This window comes from Cryptotermes secundus, unplaced genomic scaffold, assembly GCF_002891405.2.
Source record: "Cryptotermes secundus unplaced genomic scaffold, Csec_1.0 scaffold859, whole genome shotgun sequence".
NCBI lineage: Eukaryota > Metazoa > Arthropoda > Insecta > Blattodea > Kalotermitidae > Cryptotermes > Cryptotermes secundus.
The window spans coordinates 1942258-1962014 of record NW_019723915.1 but is presented as its reverse complement, the minus strand read 5'-3'; the positions used below and the strand labels follow the sequence as shown (position 1 = coordinate 1962014).

The 19757-nt window shown below is 39.6% G+C and overlaps 1 protein-coding gene across 2 annotated transcripts in view; it reads right to left on the bottom strand.

Moving 5' to 3' along the window:
- LOC111862163 (tudor domain-containing protein 1) overlaps positions 1-19757 on the bottom strand; it is a 68835-nt gene that overhangs the window by 24549 nt on the left and 24529 nt on the right. The window contains exons 8-16 of one of the 2 annotated variants that reach the window (XM_023847346.2): positions 18481-18546; positions 13714-13825; positions 13419-13588; positions 10111-10522; positions 9099-9365; positions 6944-7107; positions 3146-3275; positions 1082-1171; positions 142-326 (exon numbers count right to left, since the gene is read on the bottom strand). In XM_023847346.2, coding sequence (XP_023703114.1) covers positions 142-326; positions 1082-1171; positions 3146-3275; positions 6944-7107; positions 9099-9365; positions 10111-10522; positions 13419-13588; positions 13714-13825; positions 18481-18546 — 1596 coding nt within the window. The remainder of the gene's footprint in view (positions 1-141; positions 327-1081; positions 1172-3145; positions 3276-6943; positions 7108-9098; positions 9366-10110; positions 10523-13418; positions 13589-13713; positions 13826-18480; positions 18547-19757) is intronic. The other variant, XM_023847347.2, reaches the window with a different exon arrangement.

Below are 19757 nucleotides of genomic sequence, written 5' to 3'. Positions count from 1 at the left end.
AGAGGAGTCCCATATGATGACAGAAATTTAACAAGACCATGAATGTTTCATTACAAATTTTACACACTCCCTCAGAAGGAGATTTGTATGATACATGTTCAATATACTGACATACTACTGTATTTTATTAAACACATTTACCTAGGTTTGTGCCCCTTAACGTGAACGATTTCTATATCCTGCTTTGGTTGTGGTAAAGGACCTTTTTCCTGGGCATCTTTCAACTGTACAGAATCAACAGGTGGTGTTGAAATTTGCAGCAGAGGTGCAGCAACAGGCTTGTATAATTCTCCCTCAACATGAACCAGAATAGCACCATCGGAAGTCTGGGGGGAAAAATAAAGCTAATTTATTTTCATTTCTGTTGAATACTTAACACAACATGCTTCCTTTTACACCCTGACATTTTGCCAACACACTTGAAGATCGATACAGAGAGACTAATTGGGGCGGTGTATCTGTCCTTGAAACTTTCCACAAATCCTTGCATTCTTTCACCCCTACCCTAGAACATTGTGTTAGCATAAAGGGACCAAAAATGCAGAGCTTGGTTCACACTAGTGCAAAAATAGTGTTACAACTCACCATGTGAAACAAAAGTGAATGAATATTAAACATACAAGCCTCAAAAAAGGCCCGGTAGCCCCAGTTAAGCCGCAAACTGGTTTATCTGCCCCCGGATAATCGAGAGTTGAGTGTACTTCACTGTCATGGTCAGCAAGCACTGAACCTTCTTCAGATAGTTTCATATTTCTGTCAGAGGAATCACATATATATTCAGATTCACTATCTCCATCACAAGAAGTGGCATCTGAATCCAATTCCTCAATTGAGTCTGAAATATTTTCACATATGAGATATTCCATATGTGACATAGATGCCATGATATAAATAACAAAAGGGATGTTAGGCACAAACGCATGTTCATGTAACATAAGGAGTTCAAAGTATGAACTAACACGCTTCAAACTAGTTCTAAAACATGGCAAAGCCTTATGGGCACACACTGAAAAGCACTGAATAAATGCAATCTACTCCACCAAAGCAAATAGGTTAGCAAACAAATAAATAATTAACATACCTCTTCCACAGGCTTTATAAAAATCATGTCATCTACTTTCAGCATTCTGTATTTTTCTGACGTTCCTTCAGCAAGCTTGATTCTCAGTCCCTTGTAAGGAAGAGACAGATATTACCTCTCTTAACATCTTGAATCACAAATCTACTGTTCAATTAATTAACAGAGTAACATAAACTGCTGCTTATTGTTTAAATTATGAAGTATGATTATTTTTGTAAGGCTGGTCTCTTAATATCACAATCAGTCTCATGGACCCCATCAGCTTAAAACTGTCTTTTTGCACACCAGTGTACCAATATTATATATTATAGTACACAAAACTGCCAACTGCATTCTCTGCAGTTTATTTATGGAAGCTTGATAAACAGTACTTTAGTCAAACACAAAATATTGCGGTATATTTGCTAAAGGCAAGTGCTGTGAAGCCAGAAGGGGCAGTTGTTTCTAGGGAATGGCTCTGCAAACTGGGAAGTGGTGTTCGCTACACAGTCTGTGCAATAGCTATGTGACACAACAGAAGAGCTGTTGAAAGACGTGTTTTCTATGTGGTCCATGCCAAGGCCATATAATGAGTACCAGTTATGATTATGATAGTCTTGAGATCACAGTTAGAAGAGCAGGTGGAAATGAGACAGGCACCTGTCAGTAAGGATGTGAACATGGAAGCTGGGGAAGCTATGGCATTGGAAGCCATTATCAGGTGACAACTGGTGAAGATAGAGCAGACTGAGAAGAATTCATACATGCTGCAGTGAACAGCAGATTGTGTGAAATGACCCCTGCATACAAAATAAAAGCATGTATCAGACAATTCTCTAAATATAAACACCTGAATCAAGATCAAGAAATTTTCAACGATTTGATCTTGAAAATTCTAGACTTTGCATGCCTAGTTATGATATAATCAATGCATTATATTCCCAGACTTAATGAATTTGAATTTCGTGAATAATGANCATATACACGGCGCCAAAGCCCAGAAGACTGCTTTCTTCATAGTCACCGCCGTGAAAGCCTCAAATCTTACAATATTCTTACTTGTTCTCTGCCAGAAACTGTTACCACAAACCATCCATACGTCATTATCTTCAATAAGTGATGTCATATTGACACACACCAAACTACACCACTTTTGGCATCATAGCTGCTTTAATTCTTGACTAAAGCTATTTCAATGTTTATTTCTTATATCATTAATTATTTTAGAAATTAATTTGATATTACATAATTGTATGAAGTGGTTCTTTATTCAGTGAATCACTTCAGCAGTTTGTACTTTTCTAATCCATGCAGTCTTGGAGCTATCACTGTAAAAGGCTGTGAAGGCTCATAAGGTTGTTAGATGTTGAGGCTCCCACATTTTCTAGACAATCGGCTCGCATGTGGCAATGAGTCTGTCAAGCCTTACACACTGGCCGCCCTTTATCCCCCAGGAAGATTCCTGGTATTCACTTCTGTTAGAGGCTGAGTCAACCCCAGGGCCACAGTGGGGCTGGAAGGATTAGGTAAATTGAAATAATTACCTCATCGGGATTCGATCCCACGACCTTCCGGCTTGCAGCATAGTGCTTCAACCATTTATGCTACCACAAGACCCCCAGAGATTCCAGGTACATACTCTTTTATTTTAGGTTGGTAGTAATGGATAAAAATCCAGTACCAAAACATCAGGTATAAACACAAGTGAAATGATTAAAATATAAGTATAATTGAAAAATAAACAAATATAAGTTATGTATGTAGTGATATGTGTTTCATATATATATGGACTGCAATATGACATGTTGATAGCATAAAAGATGAAGATGGCAAATGGATGACCACTAGTGAGGCAGGATAAGTTGGGGGGAATGGGGAAATATATGCATAACAGATTATGGGAAAGTGAATATGAGATACAAGAGGAACTCTTTTGGGAGAATGGAGATAGTATTGATAGTATAGACCCACCAAATGGAAATCTTTGAGTGATGATGGTAACATGTTTATAACAAATTTTGTACACTGTTTTGATCAAGCTCTTAGATCAGTTACAAAAGATATGAACAACGGAGAAACAGTTACCAGAGGAGGAATATCCATGATTGGTGGAGGCAAGGCCTTCACTTCATCAGGAGTGCATACTTCTTCATTCCCAAAGTCAATGTAGAATACCTTTAATTCAGGTTTTACACTTGTCACTTTGCCTCGGTACCTGCAACACAGAAGGCTATAAGTACTGGGAATCCCTTGCTCAGTACTGGTTAGGTTAACATGATTATGATCATACACATTTTATATTTAGACACCTCCTTATTTCAATACAAGTGCAAGTTTGGCTATTAAGTGCACAAATGACATCAGAGTGCACCCACACCTACTGCCCAGCCTCATACGATGGGGTACCCAAAAGAAACCAAACTAATTTTTTTGTGGGCAGAGCTTTTGTAGTACCGCGTTTTGCCGCTATGAGCGCATAGAGCTAACATTCCTGAGTCGATAAGCCGACTACAGTTGCTTCAGAAGGTAAGGACTAGTTTCGGCAAAGTTTATAGTGACAACTGTTTTGTGTGATCGTCGTTTTTGCAATGGCTAATTTTCGTGAACAGCGTGCGGCGGTGAAATTCTGCTTTTTGCTCGGGAAAAGTGGAACAGAATCTCTTGAAATGTTAAAAACGGCATACAAGGACGATGCTATGGGGAAAACTCAAGTGTTTGAGTGGTTTTCCCGTTTCAAAAATGGTGAAATGTCAATTGATGACAGACCTCGTTCTGGTCGTCCTTCCATGGCCCGAACACATGAAAATGTTGAAAAAATTCATGAAATCATCAAGGAAGATCGACGACGGACCATTGAAGAAATTGTGGAGCTGTCGGAAGTGAATTGGAGCTCAGCGGCCAGATTTGTGGCAGTTGGGTGACTGGTTTTTCCATCATGACAATGCCCCTGCTCACACAGCCCTGTCTGTACGACAATTCTTGACCAAAAATGGTATGACCCCTGTTCCTCACCCTCCATACTCACCCGACCTTGCCCCGTGCAACTTTTTTTTTGTTTCCTTGAATGAAAAGAGACATGAAAGGAAAAAACGATGGAGGCACTGTCAAGCTACTCAAAAGATGAATTTAGACAATGTTTTGAAAAATGGAATAAAAGATTAGACAAGTGTATTAGTGTAAGTGAAGAGTACTTTCAAGGGGATTGAAGGTTTGTGCTTAAAATTTGAATAAATAAGTTAAAAAAAAATAAGTTCGGTTTCTTTTGGGTACCCCCTCGTACAGATGTTGTGACCTTCACTGCAGGAACATCTGTGTTGAACAGAGTAATGCACCCTTCACAAACTCAGAATAACTCCCCCCCCCCAATAATTTTGTCCTGCAATATGTAGTAATGCTACTGTGAGAAGAGTTATAAATTACAGATTCTATGGGGTGGCACACAAAATGATTCAGTATTTGATCTATCAATAAAACCTTTATTTCAATTACAGTACTAGAAACTAACATACTGTGGCATATTGGCTCTATGCAGGAACTGTTGAGCCACAGAGGCCTCGGGGCATGCACGCAACGTGAGAGTTGAGGATTGTATCGGTTCGTTGCTAGGTGATAACTCTGTGAACATGAAGTGCGAGTGACATCACACACCCCACTCATCCCATAACTACGCAACGCTCAGTAAACACCCCTCCCCGCTAGGCTGTGACATCATGCAACAGGGGAGTCCATGCAGACTATTGCTAGCAATCGGTAAACATGATGTCACGCAACAGTGGTAGCTATCACGTAACTGTTTTCTGTGTTGTCAGTCAGGAAGCTATATAACGAGGAGTGTTCGTCAGTGTTGAACCAGAGAGAGCCAGTTACTAGTATGAGTTGAAGTCCAGCAGCTACAAGACGAGTTGTATCAATTGAATGGAAGTGACAACAGCAGAAGAAATAATTGGGACAATGAAACTGTGAACTGTGTAAGTGTAAGAGTGAGTGTGGAATAAATTCGCTAAGATCCAGAATGATGTGAAGTTATTTGTCACGTTACAAACACCCAACATGTGACAATACAAAAACACTCTTTAATGGAGATTTATCCTTTGTGAATTAAGTGTTCACTATGATCACCATTACATCTGGCAACTTCAGCATGAACTGTGATAGTGTTGATTACTTGACAGCACATATCCTCAGTTACCTCGCTGCAGGTCTGAATGATTAGTGCTTTCAATTTTATTACTGTTTGTGGCTCTTTTGGAAAAATCTTTCCCTTATGGAATCTCCAAAGAAAGTAGTCACACAGGATTAAATAAGGACTATTTGGGGGCCAGTTCTGTCCACATATGAAACAATGACAAAATCAGTTTGTGATGACAGGCGAGTCAAAAGTGTCATGCAGAAAGTCCAAAACAACATTTTCTGTGTGCGGCCTGGCTCCATTCTGCATGAGCCACTGAGTTTGTAATAGCAAACCTGTAGCAAGGTGAGGCACAAAAGTATTGCACAACATGCTCAAATAGCGTTCACTGTTCACTGTCTCTTAGAAGAAAATTGGGTCCAGTAGTCCATGCCTTGAGATGGTGACCCACACTGTAATTCTTGGTGCATGATGCACCTTCTTATGAATCACATGTGGATTCTCTGATGCCCAAAATCACACATTTTTTTTATTAGCCACACCATCCAAGTGGAAGTATGCCTCATTAGAAAACCACATATTGTTGAATGATACCTCATTATTCTGAGCCTATTCAGGAAATGCCATTCTTTGATGTTTCTTTTGAACATTTTGTATGGATACAAATTCAAATCACTTTTCAATATTCGTTGCACTGATCGTCTGGTTATCTCCAGTTGTGCTGCAGCCTTCCTTGTTGATTTACTGGGCTTTCTTTGCAGTTACACTCTGAGAACATCAATGTTCTCCTGAGAATCCACAGATCAAGGCTGGTGATGTCTCCTCTCCAATGCTGAACCATCATTATTAAACTGATTATAAAGTTCATGGATGATTTTGAATGAAGGTGCCCATCGTGCTTGAAAATGGGCACGAAACCTCCTTTGTGTGACCACAACACTTCCTTGTTTCACTAAAGAACACTGTTTTTATGCATTGTTCTACAGTCAGTCTTCCTTTGTGAGCCATCTTGTGGAAAATGCGGCATGAGCAGGGCTGTCTGCCTACAGAAACTAGTGCACTGGGGAAGAGTAAAAACTAATCTCCATGATCTACTGTAAGTGTTACCATGTTACAGAACATCATTCACTGCTCGGTTGAATATTTAATACTAAATCAATTGCTGGATCACTTCATGCACCACCTGTATTTAAATGGGCAACACTTAAATTATAATAATACCTAAGGAGTCCTAAAATGCCCATATTTAGTCCACAAAGTGGATAATCTTCATATGCATAATTCAGTCTGCTGTAGTTAAAAACATTAAGCGCATCATGATGTTTACACCAAGTTACACAAAAACAGATCACTTGGTGTATAATACTGACAGCAACAGAATCAGGATATGGTCAGAACTAGTTTATTAGTAAATCTTTTCTTTCAGAATTCATAAGTTCATGACATCATAGTGCAATGCCCCAACTTTGGGGGGAAACCATCAGAATACGTGTGAAGGGATCATGCAAGAGAAATGAGAAAACTACAAGATATATGAGAAACTGAGAAAACTATAAGATATCTTCTCAACAAATCTGATATCATACACTTTTGTTCATTGCAGTCACCTGGCTATAACACCATGTTGAAGTGGAATTTGCTGTTTGCATCAGTATCAAAATGAACATAAAGCAGTCATGAACTGATGATTGGTCTAGAATCGAACATGAAACCAGACTTTGGAGGGGGGGTTCACAAACTGATGTTACACATACCAAAGACCTTCATAAGATGCTGCACACATGGCACCAACTTGAAGGTCACATGGGAACATTTCATGTGCTTCATACAAAACTTTCATGATGTCCACAAATTTTGCCTCTGAGTCCACAGTTTGCACCCAGTATTCCGTAGGTCCAACACTGACCGTCACCCTCACCTGGGGAGCAGAGAATATACCAGATTAGCAGCACCTTCTAGACTACTGGGGTTATTTATCAAGACTGAATGGCCTGGGAGGGGGAGACCTGGAAAAGGCCAACCCCCTAAAATGGATGGAAATATAAACTAAAGGCTAAAATACTGTACAGTGAAACCCCAATTTAAGGAACCCACATACTAGGTATATTTTTATTATTTTTTTTGCTTTAAGGGTTTACCCACAGCTTACACAATAAACTTTGATTCATATGCATTTTTGTGTTCAACTCACATGAGGCCCATTCCCCATGGCAGTTGTCTCCAAGATTCTGAGTGATACGGATGCAAAAAGGTGTCTTGGCATCATCAGTTTACCAAAACATTGTCAAGATTACAAGTTCAATAAAGAAATAATTAAACATAGTGGTGTAACTGAAGTGTTCGTGAAACTGGTGAACACCATCTTCTTCCCATACTGCTGGAGTGAGGCCCAATACACCCTAAGACGGAGTCCATCTATACCTGAGAAAGCCGGACGGACTCGATACTCACCTGCCCGGTTATCCTTCCAGTCGTAAGCTTACTGGCGCCCAAATTTCACTCCCAGCCTTCCCAAAGTGACATACCTGTTCCACAATGAGCTTGCGGAAGGTTGCTGGAGTGTTAAGAAGAAGAGACCTGGAGGTAGCAGCAGTGAGAGGTGAGGATCATCATGACCAAGGTGACCCTAGCTACAGTAAGTAGCCAAAAACAGCCAGCGGTCATCAGTGGAAGGGACGGTTATACATGCCACAATATTGGGATACTATAAATTATTAGGGTGGTAAGAAATATTGTATTTTCTGAATGGGTATGCATACAAACTTGAAAGAACTTTAAAACAGCAAGGAAACTCATTAAGTTTTTGTTGCCAACACTGACTGTATGGAATTTCAATCACTATCAAAGTGCAAAAGGCACAATAGGATGAACAGGATGCACTTATTGGCCCACTAGATCCTCAGACTAGTACCCATGGGAATATCTAAGAAACCAGGTATACCAGCCTCTGATCCCACAGTCCCTTTGAGAGAAGATTCCACATTCCATGGCCAATACTGATGCATCACAGTTGCAGTATATATGGGAAAAATTTTAATATCCTGTTTACTTCTGCAGAGTAATTACTGGAGCACATACTGTGTACCTTGAGAAAAGCTTCATATATTTCCATGCTTTTCTAAAGTTGCTTCATGTGTGTATCTGCAACTGTTTCAAAAATACGCTAATTTCTTACCACCAAAATCATGTAAAATAGCCCTGCATATCAACGATGACAACCAACCCCAGTCACAATTAAGATAGACCAAAAACAACTGGAGAATGTGAAATGTTTTAAATATTTGGGTAGCTTGTTAACAGATGATGGAAGGTGTACTAGTGAAATTAAATCCAGGATTGCCATGGCAAAAGCTGCATTTAGCAAGAAGAAGAATATTTTTACCAGCAAATTGGACTTAAATTTGAGGAAGAAACTAGTGAAATGCTACATTTGGAGCATAGCTCTGTATGGGGCTGAAACATGGACACTTAGGGCAGTAGATCAGAAACATCTGGAAAGTTTTGAAATGTGGTGTTGGAGAAGGATGGAGAAGATCAGTTGGACCGATTATGTGAGAAATGAAGAAGTGTTAATTAGAGTCAGTGAGCAGAGGAATATCCTACACGAAATAAGAAAACAGAAGGCTAATTGGATTGGTCATGTTTTACGCAGAAACTGCCTTCTAAAAGAAGTTATCGAAGGAAAGATAGATGGGCGGATAGAAGTGACAAGTAGACGAGGAAGAAGATGTAAGAAGATGCTGGATGACCTTGGGGAGAGAAGAGGATACTGTCATTTGAAGGAGAAAGCTCTAGATCGCATTAAGTGGAGGAATTGTTTTGGAAGAGACTGTGGACCTGTCGTCTTGACAGATTACTGATGATGATGATCAACGATGCACTATACTGACAGTAGTCAGAATCACTCACCTTTGTAAATCTGTCTTTTGACAGCTCCTCACACTTGCTGCTGCCAATGACAGTGGAATCTCTTAAATCTGAAGCCTCTGTCTTGCTAACAGCCCTCGACACTTCAGCACCTGGAGTTTTCACGGCAACAGCATCACCTGCTCTTGCAGGGACAGTGTCTTTACTGACAACTGATATCTTCGATCTGCTTTCTGCCAGTGGTTCAATTGTTTTTTGTACTGGTCCAGTATCTACAGATGAGGCGACAACTCCAGAATCTTGATGCATCTGGTTAGATCAAAGGCAGAAAGTTACTTCAACTACCTACTAAGTAAAGTAAGTAAAAAAGTAGAGGTATTCCTGTAACAGGCCGTGGTGGCTCATAAGGTTGTGAGATGTTGAGGTTCTACATTCCCTAGACAACCAGCTAATAGATGGTGGCAAGGTTGTCAGCCCTATGTGCCGGCTGCCCTTACCCCCAAGAATATTCTTGGTACTCATGTCTGTTAGAGGCCGAGTCAACCCCAGGACCATAGTGTGGCCGGAAGAATTAGGTAAACTGAAAAAAACAATGAACTCATCGGGAGTTGAACATGCGACCTTCCGGCTTGTACCATAGTGTCTCAACCAACTACACTACCATGTGTAAGTATACAAGCAATTACTGAAGTTAGAAAAACTTAAATATATACTGATGAGCTATAAGCAACATATTTATAGCTATGGTAAGACAAAATTGCTGTTGAAAACTTTAAAAACAGAAACTGCCATACTGACTGAATTCCAACAGACCTGATCTAAGCATCAGGAAAACCACATGAGAACCACAAACTTTTACCAATTTCTTCATAAACAGAAAAATTATTACTGTTGAAGAACAATTTTGTACCATGCAATTAATTACAGTGAAATTAATAACACAGCCTCACTAAAAATAAGCCTTAATAAGGGAAACCCTTAAGTTGAGAAAATGTATCCTTAAATGATTAAATTATAAGATTTTGGTAACATATACTAATAGCTCACGCCATACCTTGGGAGAGATTCCACTTTTTTCCATCTGAGGTCCAATACGAAGTCTTTCATTCACACTTTTCTTCTTTCCTTCTCCAGCTACAGTCTGAGCCTCAATACAGCTATTACTTGATCTCAGCCTGTCTTTATTATTACTGGTGAATGGACTATTACGATGCTCATTTACATTCTGCCCATCGTGATGATGTTTAGAGTGACTCTTCTTGGAACTTGTCCTGCTTTGTTCTTCTCTGCAAAAATGTGTCTGGGTCTGACTGTCACTACATCCAACACCACCAGAAATATTGTGTCCACTCTGCTCACTGTCCTGGTGTGTATCATTTCTCTCCTGTCTTTGTTTTCTTTCAGAGAATTTGGCTGAACCATAATTCTCCTGTGAGCCAGGCAATTTTGGAAAATCACTCACAGATCTGAAAACATACATTTGGCATTAATGTCAGAAGAAAAAGATATGCAGACAACTCATATTTCAAAGAAAAATAAGTTGTAGGCTTAAGTACTAGTGGCCTGGAGGTAAAGCCTGACACAACATACAGTGTCATTCACTAGAACTGGCAGTTGAGTCAAACTTTGTTCATTGTGAGTGATTGATCAATCAGTGTAAAGATGGTCTGCTGATAAGCAGAAGCACAATCTGTTCAAAAGCATTCACGCAGTGAGCCACAATGCTGCAAGTGTGCAACTGTTTCTTGATAGTGTTATAACCTTGTAAGATTTGAGGCTTTTACGGCAGTGACAATGAAGAAAGCAGTCTTCTGGGATTTGGCACCGTGTATATGTGGGGTTAACACCACATATACACAGTGCCAAATCCCAGAAGACTGCTTTCTTCATTGTTATAACCTTGTTTCCTGATGGAGAAACCTCTGGATTTGGGTAGCCAAGCTCATGAATTAATACATAATATTTAAAGTACTTTACAGGAGAAGATGAAAACAAAGTACAGAGAACAGAGAATTGAGTTGTTACAGCAGATGGTATTGGACAGCAAACCATCCAAAGGATTTAATTGTTCCTTGCATCCTGTTGTGTATTAAATGAATATTAGAGTTAATTTTACCGACCACACAACATGTTTTTTATTTACTGTCACTGTGACAGTAAATAAAAAATGTGTTGTGTGGTCGGTAAAATTAACTCTAATATCCATCCAAAGGATACTACAAGAGTCACCATATTGTCAAAAAATGTGGATCTACATTGCTTGTATTGTCAAGGACTTCAGACTTCATTCTTTGGACAGAAATTTAATATGAAGTATCTGATTCATATGCAAAAAAGACCATTCAGCACTACAAAATTAAGGCAGAACTGGAATTTCATATATTTCTTAGTTCAGTATGGAGGATATTAAAATCAACAAGGTTTAGATTTAAGACGTCAACCAAAGGGAAGATATTGTAATCACCAGAGTCACTTCTCTGCAGCAATGCACATCAGACATCCACAGGCAATGGACCCCATTACTTTTTTTTATTTGGATGAAACATTACTTAACCAGAACCATTCTCCATGCAGATCACAAGTTTCTAACGATAAGGATCGCGCCATTAAGGAAACATGGAAGAATAACTGGCTGCCCTGTCAGATAATCTGAAATGGGCTTTCTCAAAGGACGAAAATTAGCCTCTTGGTCCCAGAAAAAAATCCTCAAATCATAATTACCACACTGACAAGAATGTCACATTTTAAAGAACTGATTTCATTAGTAAAGACAAAGTTGTCCCTGTGCTTAACTAATTAAGCACCATGAAGGGTATGGGGGAATGGATGTATAGATCCACATTTTATTGACCTCAGCACTAGCTGGAGGTGAGTGGTCAGCTTCATGCCCCGGCTGCTTTACCCGCGGAGAAAGAGCTTCCAGTACCCATTGGATGTTCTTAAAGAAATTAAAAGAACCATATAATGAGAAAGCTGTGATTGTGATGGTTAACACTAGTTACAATTCTATAACTCTGAACAATGCCCAGGCTTGAAACACTACAAATGTCAGCAAAGTAGTGGGGTCATCAGTTAAGAACATTACATATGATCCAAATAAGACTCAAGCTGGACTAATGGGATCGGTGTGATTCACAAGGAGGAAAATTCTCTGGTATGAACTTGATGCTATAGCTCATGCTTACAGTCATACTGTTGGGAGACTGATGCCATACCACCGCCATTACAACATTAAAGAATTGGTATGCATTCAAGTAAAATGTGAGGTGGCTGACAAACACTATACTCAGGGTTTCAGGTACAGAAATTTCAATGAACACTGCCACTGACATTATGAAAACGGTTTGGCAGTCATGTGTTAAGCACACACAAAATCTTCAAGATCAAGATTTCAGGAGCAAATAGCTATGTAACATCATTCAGGACCCAGTAATGGTCAATCTACAAAATGGTAGCTCCTCTGCAGGTAATTTAGAATCCTGCGATGAAGAGGAATTTTCCAATACGATGGGTGGTAGGACTACTTATAGGACACTGTCACCTCAAAGGACGCCTATTCAAACTGGGACTAAGTGACAGTCCCACTTGTGAGAGGTGTCAAGAAGAAAACGAAACAGCCACACACATCCTGTGTGAATGTGAGGCCTTAGCTTATTTTAGACTATATCACTTGGGTCAATACTTTATGGAACCAAGTGACTATTTTGACGCCCCCATCTACAAAATCCTGCCCTTCATTCAGAGCGCGGGATTGCTGAGGGGATAATCAAAAGGAGAAGCACAATAGACCACTGTAGGTCACGGTGCAAGGGCCGAGAAGGCCTACCCCTCATACATTCATTCATTCATTCATCTCTAGGTGCAGCCTTCAGAGCATAAAATGAAGCAGGTAGTTTCTGTTAATTCCTAATTCAGGCATTTACTGAAAACCAACATTCCACGATATTATATTTGGCACCACTGTTTCTCCTTGCTTCCAGGCCATAGGACATAAGCTTCATGCACACTTCACCTACCAATTCTACTGAAAAATATTATAAGACATCACCAATAGATAGAAGCAAATGATCAGTTTTATGCCCCGGGTGCTTTATCCCTAAGGAATAAGCCCACATCACTTTTTGGATAGGATGATTGTACTCCAGATATGGTCTACATGAGGTGCCAAAGTGAAAAATCTCCGCTCAAGATAGGACTTGAACCTGATATTCCAGCCCACAGACTGCACAGGAAAATGGGCAAAAATAAAATAACGGATCAAATACACGTATTTTTACCACACAGTTTTGTACTTTACGAAATAATTCAAAATTTGCAGGCAGTAATTTAGTGAACATTACAAACAATAAAATCATTACTTACGATCTTGGAACGCAATTTGTCTTGTGGCGTGGCCAGTCCTTCACCTGACATTCCCGACTACAATACCACTCACAACAACGCTGGCAGTATTGGGTTGTCTTCCTTTCACAGTGTGAACATTTTCCATATTTCCCAGTCATGTCCACCATCTGACCATACTCATACCAGCCCTGCACAGTAATAATCACATGCTAATTATAACAAAGATTAATATTCAGAGCAAAGCATTCATGTACTGATCGGTTTTGGTAGATACGAATGCCAAATGAAGACATACATCAGTCTGTGTACTTACATTATACTCTCGTTCATACATCCGTTCTATTGATTCTGCTAGCAAATGCCTCTCATCTTTTGTATAGGTCTTAATCTCAATCTCATAACGTGTTTCTACTGAAGGTCTTTCACTGAAACAAAAGACATGTTCACAAGCATAAAACATTCCAAACGTGATATCAGATGTCAGAACTCAAATGGATGAGACACAACTCAAAAAAGAGGCACAGAAAAGCAACGATTAAGTGATAAAACTTATGTTAATGTCTCAATTAGTTATTCTACTTGCTACAAACCCTGAAGTCTGAAATAATGGTAAAAGGGGTAGCCATGAAAGTGTGTAGGTGCTGTGGCGATAAAGGTTAACACATAATAAATTGTGGATTTAGATCAGTGGTTGTCAACCTGTGGGTCATGGAGAACATTCAGCTGTGCTGTGGACATAACAAACTCACTTTAATTTTCACATCAATAAATGAAGCTTAATAAAGGCGATAAACATGGAACCATGTGGGATATAAACTAATATCCAGATTCATTGCATATGAATTCTTTGTTGTGCAATTGCTTTAATGGTGTATTTGGGTATGATGTAATTTTTGTGCAATATTTGTGTACTGCAGTTAATGATATTACACAACAATCCATGTGCTTTCATGCATTTATTTACAACTTCCATGGTGGTCTTCATAGCGGTGATTAGAATATATCATTTGTTGTCACATCTACCATTTCAATTAAGCTAGAGCCATCTTCCTTGTCACCATGCAAGACACAATGGCGCCCTAGTACTGATTTTAGAACTGCCCTTCCATATTCTACTTCACACCTTAATGCACATTGCAGAGTTAAGTTTCCATTTGTATGATTCATAACCAAGTCATTTGTTGGCACTTAACATGTGCATCGACAGACTGCCTCAGTACAGTATACAGGTTACTTCCCTGTGTTTTCATGACTAAATATATAACTCTTATGTGTGTATTTTTATAGCCTAACTGTACAGTGATTATGGAGGGGGGGGCACTAAAGACATGGAAGGAAAAGAAGTATCAAGAGGAATTATGTAGTAATGCTTTACCTCAACAGCTATTAATGATGACAGCAGCGTGTGATATACAGTGATGTGCTGGAAAATGAGTCTTTCAAGATGAATAAGTCAATATGACATGAACAAACACAGTTCCCTGGTTAATCACAGCACAAAATTTTTATAAGAAAAGACAAAACTGTAAAGAGTTGGGAGATCATTGTGCTCTTCTCATTTTGCAAGGCTGGATGCTGGATAAGGTTCCTCTCCTTCTACTAAGTGCAACTGAAGCAGCTCGGCATATTTTCTGTATTTGTCTTTCCAGGCCATTAACCATGGAGGTGGCCCCCACTGCACTACAAACATTGAGGAGGTCGCTTGCAATTGGCTCAAACATCACCAACGTTTTGGAGTTGCAGCACTGCATAAGGCCAGTCTAAGCACTGTGTAACTACCTTGATGATAATATGGTTAAGGCTATTCAGCTTGTGTTTGTCCGCTGGGTGCTCTTTGAATTGTAGTCATTTGCCTCATGTTTATGATGTTGAAGCCCAAGTTCACAACGCTGTTGGAAATATCTTCCGCTGGTGTGTCTGGGGAAAGGTGATGGATTACTGCCTTGATAGGCTTTTGGAATTTGGTAAGAAGGTAAAACAGTGAAGATTATTTTTCTCCAGGTAGGATTTCATGGCTGAATAGTCTGCCATTTCTTTTGTTATGATACAGGTTCCTTTTCATGTATTTGAGAACTTGTATTCTCTTTAACATGGTCTCTTAAGTCACTTTGGAGTCCAATGATGTTTGTGGTAGAAGTCGTCATTACTGACGGCAGCCCACCTGGTTTTCTGCGAGCTTCCTGCTCTGCTCCAGTAGTTTCCATGTTCATGTCAGTAGTTCTGAGGTGCGAAGAGGTTGCGAGTTAACACTAATTTTGGAGGCAGCTAACAGCTGCAGATGCCGGGGCTGGTTTAGTTGATATCTTCGCTGTCTGTGAGATATCATTTGTGATATGCCTCTTGCATCTCTTTGCTTCTCGGAAGTCATCACCTTGGGCTGTCGATTTCACTCGGGTTTTGTTCACTACACCACTTTGTTCTGCCTCTGCACCCACCTTCAGGATAGCCTCAAGTTCATTCAGTGTTACCGTGTACATGCCAGAAAGAGCACTAAAAAGCAGCTTCCTACCTAGACCTTTACAAACTTTGCTTTGTTATCCTCTGCAGTATTCACAAGAGGTCCACTCAGAGCTTCCCCCCATTTTAACTGGCATGCATCCAGCAAGGTTCTCAGTTTCACTGAGTACTCTATATGAATGTTTATCAACAATCAATCATCTTTGAGCCGACTGTCTAGATAATGTAGGACCCTCAACGTCTCACAGCCCTATGGGCCTTCATGTCCTGGTAGAGGGATAGCTTTACTTTACTTTTTTTTATTACTCACAATGCAGTTTAATATCCATAGTCTGAAAAACAGAAATACAATAAGAGTTGAGTCTCTCCATGACAAAGAACCATTAATACAGACAGAGAGAGAGAGCTGCCCATATAGCAACATGCCACTCCCTTTCTTTGGTATAAAAAAAGGCACCGAAGAAAAGCGAAACCTACCACAAGACACTGCACATAATGCAAGAGGAAATGTATTAAGAGAAGGAATGGAAACCTCAGTTGTTTTTACTGTCAGAGCTCTAAACTTTCTGCACTCCTAACAACAGTATCTCAGTGCGAAGTTAACTAAACACTGCAGTCACATTGTTAGCCCTCCTACTTCATAACTGGAAGGTTCTTGGTTTAAATGTTTCACATGGAGGAAAGCTTAACAGAATTTCTGCAGTCTTTCCAAATGAACATTCATATTGTGACATGTTGAGCTATGGATCACCCCTACCTCCCCAGCGGTACGTGGCGGTAACGTAGCGCTCGCGTTACTACGGTAATAGGCGAGTTCCCGCCCCACCACTCCCCTCCGCGGTGACGTCACGAAGGGATATCGCGGTTGCTAGGCAGCAGTCAACAACTCCGGACAGCGCTGCTAGGATATATGCAAACACGGTGACGCGTCACCGCTTCCTACTGTGACGTGGCAACAGGCACCACTGCGGCTATATAAGGGAACTGCACAGCAGCTACGAGTTAGTTGTTATGTGGCTACGGCAGAGTTGTAAAGTAACAGTCGCCGAGTAGAGTTGTAACGTGGCCATCGCCGAAGATAGTTCCGAGCAAGCCTACGAGCAGTGTGTTATCAACAGTTCTCAAGGCAGCATCTTGCGAGCAGAGTTGGAATCTAGCCAGCGGCGTGTTATGAGTGAAAGTGTGTAATTCAGGGAGACTTGTATAGCTCCCGCGTTATTAATACGTGAAGACTCTTCAAGATAGTGTGAAGAGATTTTGTTGTAGGGTTTGCAAACTGTGGAAACCCGTAACATTGTTATCATTAATTGTAGCCGTTACTTGTAGATTGTTGAATAAACCAATTAACGATCTCTACGGCGTATTCAGTAACGTAAATATGTTACAATATATAAGCCTAACATTTGATGTCCATCGATGCATGTAGTTTTAAGAAGTACTGTCAAAGAAGAAATCAACATGTGTGAATCTTTCTTCATATATGGTATTCCTGAATTCAGTGCATAAACCCACTTTCTCCCCAGAGAAACATTAAATGGGGACTTCTGTATCTATCTTTCCCACTTCCCAAATTCCTGAGAATACAACAATTAAAATAGTAATAATTAAAAACATGTCCATAAAACATGCAGTAAAAAAGAAAACTTAAATCTGGATACCAATTTTTGCAGATTTCCAGCATGGATCAAAGTTAAAAAACTTAAATTAAGGAGAACATGCATGAAGCAAAAAGGAATAACTTAAAGGTTTCTCTTAATAATTCATTCTGGATAGGTTTTCCTCTACTTAATCACTTCAACAAATATTACTGTTTGAATAAAGATGGGGGGGGAGGAGATGAGAAAAAGTGGGGGGAATGATATATGTCAAATACAAATTTGCAGATACTATGCAGGTGTATTATATTTTTAAAAACTGGGAAGAGCAGGAGAGAAAATTTTCAAGTCTTATCATTCTGACAGCAATTTCAAAAACATGAATGGTTAATTCTTTCCCCAAACACTGCTCTACAAAGTTTTATGAAAATCACATTTTACACAGTATTTTATTAAACTTGTTTTTACTTAATTCAAGAGGCTTTCCAGTTATAGAGTCTTTATTGATGTAAACAGCTGGTGGATCTACATGCTGTTGATTGGTATAAAGACCTCCCCCAATAAAGACAATAATACACCAAAAGAAAGAAGAAAAAAAAAACTAAAATTTTCTGAGTATTATGCCAGACCAGGAAGCAGGTATCCTTATACAAAGGGAAATGTTTCATGAGATACCACGCCCTCAAACACTACTCATCTTCTAGCAAGATGAACACTCAAAATGGGACAAAAATCTGCTAGAGACTTTATGTTATTTAGTATGCAGAATACACACTGCAGTAGCTCCTGCTGTAAACTGCCTGGCTAATACAAGCAAACTGCCATGATATGGAAGGAACACTTTTAAAACATTCAGCATAAAAAGGATTAACAGTTTTACCATGAAAGACACATGGAAATGATATGGTGACAGTTCTTCTGGAACAACCCTCATATACATGTCATGTCTAAAAGGAACACACATCCATGCATCCACAACACCAACACAACTGCTTGAGCTAAGCATGCAATTCCACACCCATACACACCTCTCCCATGTCTGGTGGGGGATCAAAGGACTGTAGATGAATGGAACAGGATGTGGCTCCACCATCCTAAGATATGCAAGGAAGAAATACCCAGTGACAAGACAAGAATGGACAAATGAATCCTCAAAATTGCATTAAAAAAGATATGTTCTGTTAACACATAACATTTGTCTGCTATATACAGTGTGTCCCAGGGTGCCAGACTTCAGGAGGGTGTTTCTCATGTTAAAGTGTGGTCTTCTGGTGGGTCCACGCACTTTACCTGTCAGCTGACTAGTCTTATCGATGTTTGTCCTTTAGTGTGGTGATGATGGCTCACTTTAGCCCCCCACACTCGCATACCAGAACGCGCAGTCAGCAATGTTACGTCAGAGCTTGCCATTCATGTGTCATGTATAGTGCTTGGAACCCTAACGACAACTTTGACATAGCGTGCGAGTTTTTTTGTAGTTCAATTTAATGGCTTCATGTCACTCACAAGTTAGTTTGATGTTACGTACATTATTAACATTATAGAAACCACATATTCCTGCCACTTTTAATATGTATTTGGTAATCAACAAGTGTGTAACACCTGTCAAAGTTTCACACTTCTCTGGCCATTATCTCAGTAACCGTTCAACTTTGGACATAGGTATTTTGGGTTATATCGGCATACTTTAACATAAGGAACACCCTCCTGAAGTCTGGCACATTCCTCCTGGGACCCTGTATAAGCTCTTATACCAAGTTGATATAAATTTAAAAATTAGGTAAGTTTATTATTACTTCTGACAAAATAATCACATAGTATCTTTTCTAATAACTACCCAACTCTTCAGTGCATTTGCTCAACAGTTCACAAACTTCCTGAGTCTATTAGAAAAAATATTTATGGTTGGGCCATAAACCATTCCTGCATTGCTTCATTCCATCAATACTAGTCCACGTCTCTTGGATACTATGATTAACACACACACAAGTGCACATGCACACACAAAAGGGACCACTGACAGCTGTGTTTTGGCGCATTATATCAATGGGGCTGCCATGTTGTGCCTCCACTAACCACAAAAATGAAAACCATCTAAGTGCAAATGAGAGAGTGTTCATTCTATCTACATCTGCCACCTTTTTCAGTGTTGCCAAATCCCTTTAGATGTAAACTAAAACTGCCTTTAGTCTTCAATGCAACAGCAGTAGACTATACATCAATTCAGATGATACTCAAACACACTGTTGTGATTTTCTCAAAATAAGCGAATTTTATACAAATATATTGTATAAAACATATATTT